Source organism: Impatiens glandulifera, chromosome 3 (assembly GCF_907164915.1).
Source record: "Impatiens glandulifera chromosome 3, dImpGla2.1, whole genome shotgun sequence".
NCBI lineage: Eukaryota > Viridiplantae > Streptophyta > Magnoliopsida > Ericales > Balsaminaceae > Impatiens > Impatiens glandulifera.
This window is the reverse complement of record NC_061864.1, coordinates 49,674,168-49,681,712: the sequence shown is the minus strand read 5'-3', so window position 1 is coordinate 49,681,712 and position 7,545 is coordinate 49,674,168. Positions and strand designations below refer to the sequence as shown.

Genomic DNA, 7,545 nt, shown 5'->3' with positions numbered 1-7,545 from the left:
TATTCACTAACTCATTTTCTTTTGTAAATTATTTTATAAATGTATATTTGATTTAACTTCATTTTTATTTTGTATTAATGTCATTTTAATTTGAAATAAAGAGATGTAAATTAATTACATCGGGTTTGGTTCGAATTGAGTTAGGTAAATCGGGTCAAACGAGTTAGGTTCAGGTCAAACACAAATAAACAGATCAGGTCTAGGTTAGAGATTTTTGACCCCAATTATTAAACAAGTCAAGTTTATATTAGAATCGTTCAACCTGTTAACTGTGAACCTGAACGCATCAAAAACTTACATAAATTGACATCCTAATTATCGATAAAATAAAGATATCATCATGTTTCTTGTCCTGGAACACGCGCAGAGTGAGAGAAAACTGTCGCCTTCTGTACGCATGGAGTTCAAATTCTGTCTCTAGATTTCTTCACCTCTCACTCCCTCCACCTCTTAAGCTCCGTTCAGCCACCTGCCTTTTGTTCTTCATTTCAACGTGATTAATGCATCCGTCGTGAATACCTATACCATCGTTTTCTCTATAAAAACTACAGGATCTCCAAATCGGCATTTCCGTCTTTTCTCTCCCGAGGTAACGAAATCAGTATTCTCTACCTATTTTTTACAGTTCTAATGGCGCCAATAAAGCTGAATCAGCAGCCTAACACGACATCTCAAACGCTGAACTCCACCGCCTCACAAGATGCTAGGCTTCTCGCGCGTGAGACGCTACGGATCAGCGCCAATCTCGCGTCTTCGGCTCCTTCATCTTCCTCAGCTTTAGTAGCGGCGGAGAATATTGGATTGAGATCTGAGGCATTGAATTTGGGATTTGTGGAAGAACAGTTTGTTGATTCGAGCTTGAAATTGATTTGTTATGAAGAGATTGATGGGCGCCGGTGGAAATACTTTGCCCATAACGGCGAATCGAAGCAACTTACTAAGGGATCAATTCGTGCTGTTAGCATGCAGCAGAATCCCCAACCCCCTGTTGACGTCAGTTGCTTTTATTTTTAATTAAATGTCTAGTTCTTTATGTGCATGCGTCTGATTCAGTCGTTTGAATCCTGCTACTCTCTATTTGAACTCTCAAGGCTTTTGCTTCTAATTTACCAGGAATTGTTGTCATTTGTAAGATCATACGTGGTACCAGAAGGTTTTCCAGACAGTGTTACCACATCCTATGTGCCTTACATGAAATGGAGAGCTCTGAAGGTACGAACAATTTAGCATGATGATTTTAATACCCCTCTATATTCATGCACCAGACAAATGATTTTGCTTGTTTTATGTATAGCATTTCTTTGGTGGTGCAATGGGTGTCTTCACAACTCAAACTCTTTTGAACTCAGTTGGAGTCTCCAGAGCCAGGGCAACTCCCGGGGCTGTTGCGATAAATTGGATTCTCAAGGTTTGAAGATCCTTTGTATTTGATTACATTTTTCTTGGTAGGACGGTTGTTTGACATATAAATGATATCATAGTTTTTGTATGCTTTGTAAATGTTCCATCTGAAAATTAAACTGCTTGAATTATAGATTCTGTCTGTCTTTCATTACTCTTTTCACATTCAGAATGTAGTTGGATCTACCCATGGGTAGCTAATTGGATTGGCAAGATCCCTGGACTAAGAGGCTTACTATTATTAGGGGTCATGTTCGATTTTCATTGAAAGCATGTTACCATGAGACAAAAAGATCTTTCTAAAGAGATTCAGAACTTTTATATGTCTAAGGTCCAATATTGCAATAATTTAAGAGGTTTTGCCTCCTGACATTTTCCATGTCAACAAAGAATTAGAAATACCTCAACTTTATATAACAGGTCTGAGTAAGATAACAATGATTTGAAGCACTCCTGTGTACACTTTTTCAGAAACTCAAGGACTCAATTGTATGGAGCAATCCCAGCTCTTTGATTCCAGTTAGTAAGAGTGATCTTGAACTAAGAATAGACCCTAGAAGATAAACTAAAAAAAGGTATCTTGAGCAATTGCAATAATCAAGTTCATTGATATTCCTGGTATAGTAGATTTTATCACACATACAATTATACCCAATTCAATGGAATCAATTGATCTTAAAGGGGATCTTCTATAGTTCATATTGAAGTGGGAGGTCAGGTTATTGTGCTAGCCTCTTCCATGCGTCGTTCGCAGAAAGCTTGCCTGTACGCTATGGTTACAAAAAAAAATATGTACTTTGATCTCAAGATATTTTATTTCCATTTTCTTGGGACTTCTTTGGTGATTATTGCAAAATGCTAGAATTCCTGCTTCCCTAGCAAAGGTAGGATGTTGATCTAACTGCTAATGATCAACACCTCCCGGGTTATCCTATTTAGAAATTCATGAAATTTGTTAATATTGATGGTCACAAAATAATTGAACAACCTATTCGATATTATTTATCTTGATCTCTATTACTTCGATTTCTCAGAAATTTCATAAAAAAGGTTGTCATTACATCCTTTCTTTAATGAATTTCATACAACTATGGGAAACATATTTTGTTATTGTTATGTATTTAGTCATCTTAGTGAAATGTGATATTGCTCTTAGGATGGAGCTGGTCGGGTTGGAAAAATGCTCTTTGCTAGGCAAGGGAAGAAATTTGATTATGATCTTAAACAGGTTAGCTTGACTCAGTATTCCTACTGAATTCAGAATGTTATTGCAAGTATTTGACGTGGTTTTTAATTTAGCTTCGTTTTGCTGGAGATCTCCTAATGGAGTTGGGTGCTGGCATAGAATTGGCGACTTCAACTGTTCCTCATCTTTTTCTGCCTCTAGCTTGTGCTGCTAATGTCGTCAAGGTTTTAAACTATCTTCAATTCTCTTTTGACTTTTCCCCTCATTTTGTCTAGTTTCTTCATACAATATAACTCATGCTCTACATGGAATATTGGCATTTATTTCACATGCAGAATGTTGGTGCTGTGACTTCCACATCAACTAGAACTCCCATATACAAGGCCTTTGCTAAAGGAGAAAACATAGGAGATGTCACCTCTAAGGGGGAATGTGTAGGAAATATCGCTGACCTGGTATGTATATGTTATGGTTAATAATATTGATAACATAAAAGGATATAGAACTTAGGGTTTACAAGAAAAAGGATGGGAATAAGAGAAGGGGACGAGTCCTAGACGAAAGGGAAAGAGTATACAGATTCAGTCATTCAAACTATGTTCATCATAAGAGCCGCTACCCTGGATACACTCTTCTTTTATATAATGTAAAATAACCTAAGGCTACAACCTCTACATGTTAGCTAAGGATCTTTCCAGTACACCGTTGATCAACTCGTGACAGACATAACATGGATATGGACCTTAAACATTTATTTCTAGACGGTAGTTGTATATGGATATGACTTTTCCTGATATTTAAGTTATCTCTGAAACAGTTTTCTTCAGCTATGAAATATTGTAAATAACTCACTTCCCTTAGATTTTTTACCATGATGTAATTAATTTTATTTTAGTTAAATATTGTGATCACACACGTTTAAATAGCATTATTTTCTAACAACAGCTGAACGAGAAGGATATATGAAGGCCTTTTTTTTCTCGAGAAAATTATTAAGGGCTTGTTAGATCTGGATTTAATTCAATTTTTGTATTGTTTTTGGAAAACAATTGTTTGTTGAACAATATTAAGGTATTTTGATAATTTTGTTAATGGTTTAAATGTTTTGAATTGATGAGGTGATGTGAAAACCATTTTTACCCCTTCTGAAGCTTGGCACAGGATTGAGCATTATGATTTCAAAAAGAAATCCATCTCTAGCAACCACTTTCACTCTTCTTTCCTGTGGATACCTCATCAGCTCCTACAATGAAGTTAGTTGGTGATATGATTCTTTATGTTCTGGAATTATTTTACAAATTGTTAAAAATGTTTTCTCTATTTATAATTGACTATGAATGCCACGGTTTTCCAGGTAAAATCAGTCGTATTACGTACACTAAATCATGCAAGATTAACGGTGACAATAGATTCATTTCTTAAGACAGGTTCGGACAAGTATTTTGTAGCTACAATTTTTTCTTGCCTCTTACACTTGTCAAGTTTTGATTCAGAAAAAAATGCTTTTTGAATGCAACTTATTCTTAGTTATTGTGATTGCAGGAAAGGTTCCAACTTTGCAAGAGGGAAATATGATGGAAAATATATTCAGTTTCCCATGGTCAAGAGAAAGGCCTATTGTCCTTGGTACAGTTTCTTTTATACAAACCATATTCATTCCGTGGTAGGATTGACTTCAAGACCTTGTTTGATGTGGATTATTTGAATTTAATCCAATTAAACCAACATTGTATCATCAATCACTTCTTCCATCAAATCATTCATTAAAAATACTAAAATGACCTTACTTTATTCACAATATTTAAAATATTGAAATAATTTATTTTTTAAAACTAGAATATTTTGGTCAAAAACCCGAATTGTTCTAAGAAAATCAGCTTCGAAATAATCCCATATCAAACAAGACCCAAGTTTTTCTAAACTGTTTGACAGGACCAAGGTTTAAGGAGGCTTTCCAAGATCCAAGTTCATACAATGCAGTGAAACCCATCTTTGAGGTAATGACCCTATTTGCAAATACTTTTGTTTATGGATCCGGTTGTGTTAGGCTAAGTTTAGATACATCTAATTTATAAATGTGATATTACTTCTGGATGAAAATCTGACACAATTAGTGTTTCCAAATAAAGCTCTAAAACTCCATTACATACAAAAGGCGGTTTTTATTTTTGTACAAAGAATTTTATATTGCATCATTTACCTATCACCCATACTGGACTTTTGTTTTTTTTTCTAACTTGACATTTAAGTTTTTAACTACCTAATGACAGAAAGAATGATGTTAGCTAATAATTTTTGACATTTCTGATTTCCCTTTAATTTATCCGCCTCTTACCAGAAGGAAAGATACATAGTGACTTATAATCATTCAAAAGGCAACATCTACGCATTGTTAAAGGATCAAGCAAAACCAGACGACATCTTGAAGGCTACTTTTCATGTGAGACCTTCTCATTTTTTTTAATAACATTAAAGTAAATTTAGTCGTTATTTAAACTGAATTTGCTTAATTTGCAGGCTCATGTGCTTCTATACATAATGCGTTCATCAAACCAAAACATGTCTACGTCCAGGAATGTTCTTCAAGGAAATAAGAACAAAATCGCACTTTGTACTGCAGATATTGAAGCCTATATTGCTGAATCTCATAAGTTAGTCTCAACTTTATATGGGCCTTTTAAGAGCAAAACTATAGAACAGGTAAACAAAGTAGTATGATGTACTTACGTTTTTCTTATTTATGTGAATACTTTTAGCGAAGTAATGTTTTTAGCAAAGTAATGTCTATGTTCTCTAAGTCAATATTTTTTAATAAACATTTTTTTTATCTGGATCCTATTTGGATCTATACATTTGGAAACTAAATTTACTCAAACATACAGAAACACAAATTATAAATGTTTCCAAAATGGGCCCATTATCTCTAAATTTAAACAAGCATTATTTGTCCATCTTTTATTTTTTTGTAATGTTGAACTGACCTTGTCATGAATATTACATAGAAGTGCTGAGCTGAGCCTGGAGTTCTCGATTTCTGTCAGGATATTTTAGTATTTTAGTTCTGGATAATGTGTTTGAAAAAGTGATGGTTGATTGAATAGTGTGGATTATTTGCAAATAATCTCAAATAACCCACACCAAACAACGCCTCAGTATGACAGTGAATAAGAATTCTTATTTGTTTTTGTATGGCTAAATTTTAAACTAGTATTGCTTCAATCAACAATGCTTTGCTTGCAAAGTTGTAACATTAGATAATTTCTTCACCAATTCTTTTGCGATAGATCTTTGGTATGACCTGCTTGATTTCATTCAATACTATTTTTTCAGGGCTGGGTGATGTCAGAGTCACTTCTTAATCCTGGTCGAGCTAGGATTTTCGATGTGATTAATTAAGGAGCTTGTTTTTTTTTTTTTCTTTTCCTACCTTAATGAGCTGCTGCGAGCTACTCAAAACCATCCAGGCCAAGACCTCAGGTACATGATCATCCATTAGCTCGGTTCTATGATGTGTAGCCAAGTCCGAGAGCAGAGCAGGGCAAAAAAAATCTAATAGGTTTTATTTTATTATCTTTATAAACTTATCTCTTTAATTGTTCTCTTCTGATTTCCTTTAAAGTTTGCTTCTAGCCATTACCTGGTTAGGTTTGGAACAAAGATGTATGTGTGTATATGTACATGTAGAATTTGGTGAAGAGTTCAAACACTTGTTTTCGGCTTCCCGCCTAATCTGAAATGGAAATAATTATCTCAATATTAATCGTATGTTAATGAAAGGCATTGCTCTTGTAGCACCAATTTCACATCTTGACATAGCTCCATTTGTTCTTTCATAATTCATACTATTTTGCTTGGATTATAGCACATAAATGAAAAACATAATCCAAAATATTCAATGATATCTCCAATTCTCCATCCATTTATGAAATATCAATTCTTAGTCGTTTTTCTATGTTCTGATATGCTTATTACAGATTAAACTTGTGACAATTTTTGTCACTTTAATTGATTATATTTTCCAACAAAATATGTGTTCTTCATCCAATCAAGTGTTCATGAAAGTGAATTATTATGTTAACATGAAGAATTAATAAGGTGTGCAAAAAGTTTATCTAAAATTTTATTAGCAAATAAAAAAAACTTTTAATTCAAGTTTTCCATTCTCAAACCCTTTCCTTACTTTTTTCTGAAATGAATATTTGTACTTGTTAGAAAAATGAAATAAAAAAGAGTGATGTGTAATTTAAATACTTGTATATTTATTATATATGGTTTATCTCATATATTTAGCATCATGTCTTCTCATGGTGGTCCTTAACCATATCAACATCATCCTTTCTTTTTTATTATTCTTTGGAGGCTTAATCCTTTTTAGGCCCTTCAACTTAAAAGTAGTTTACAAATGATGTGTTAGGTTTTAGTTATTTAGGTAATCTACTTTTGCAACTCCAAGCATTTTCCTAGTACATTAAAGCTTAAAACAATGGATATAATCTTTAAGGCACGGCATAGTATATTGTTTTTTTTTTAAATCTTAAAATTCGTAAAACCAAACTTTCCTTTAAAAAGGTTAATTATAAGTTCTTTCTTAGGGTTAATTAGTAACCTAATAAAGATGTTTTATGAGTCATCATCTTGCCATCTAATAGCCACCCTAAATGTAGCTATCAAGTATAAGTGATATAGTATGTGACTAATTATTTGTATCACATTTAAGTGAGCAATTATTTCGTTTTTACATCAGCATCATCATTAAATCTTTTTTACTCATGCAAATATGTTTTCACTCACATTCAAATATGATGTTTCTACTCACTTTTGAATATGATGTTTTCGATTTAAATGAAATTTATCTTTTGAAAAAAAACTAATATGATCTAATGTTGTTCATTGCCATAGAAATTAGAATAATTAGAAATGTACTGTATATATGATATTTAAGTATATATATAAGAAAA

The 7,545-nt window shown here is 33.1% G+C and overlaps 1 protein-coding gene across 1 annotated transcript; it reads left to right on the top strand.

The window, feature by feature from the left end:
- The first annotated feature begins 364 nt into the window (after positions 1-364).
- LOC124930330 (protein root UVB sensitive 6-like) lies at positions 365-5,983 on the top strand. The gene is made up of 13 exons (XM_047470684.1): positions 365-993; positions 1,114-1,212; positions 1,295-1,408; positions 2,558-2,629; positions 2,701-2,811; positions 2,923-3,042; positions 3,739-3,840; positions 3,942-4,014; positions 4,130-4,213; positions 4,520-4,584; positions 4,926-5,027; positions 5,105-5,287; positions 5,918-5,983. Exons 1-13 carry the CDS (start codon positions 631-633, stop codon positions 5,981-5,983), a joined length of 1,554 nt encoding a protein of 517 aa, XP_047326640.1. The 5' UTR covers positions 365-630.
- Positions 5,984-7,545: the final 1,562 nt, after the last annotated feature.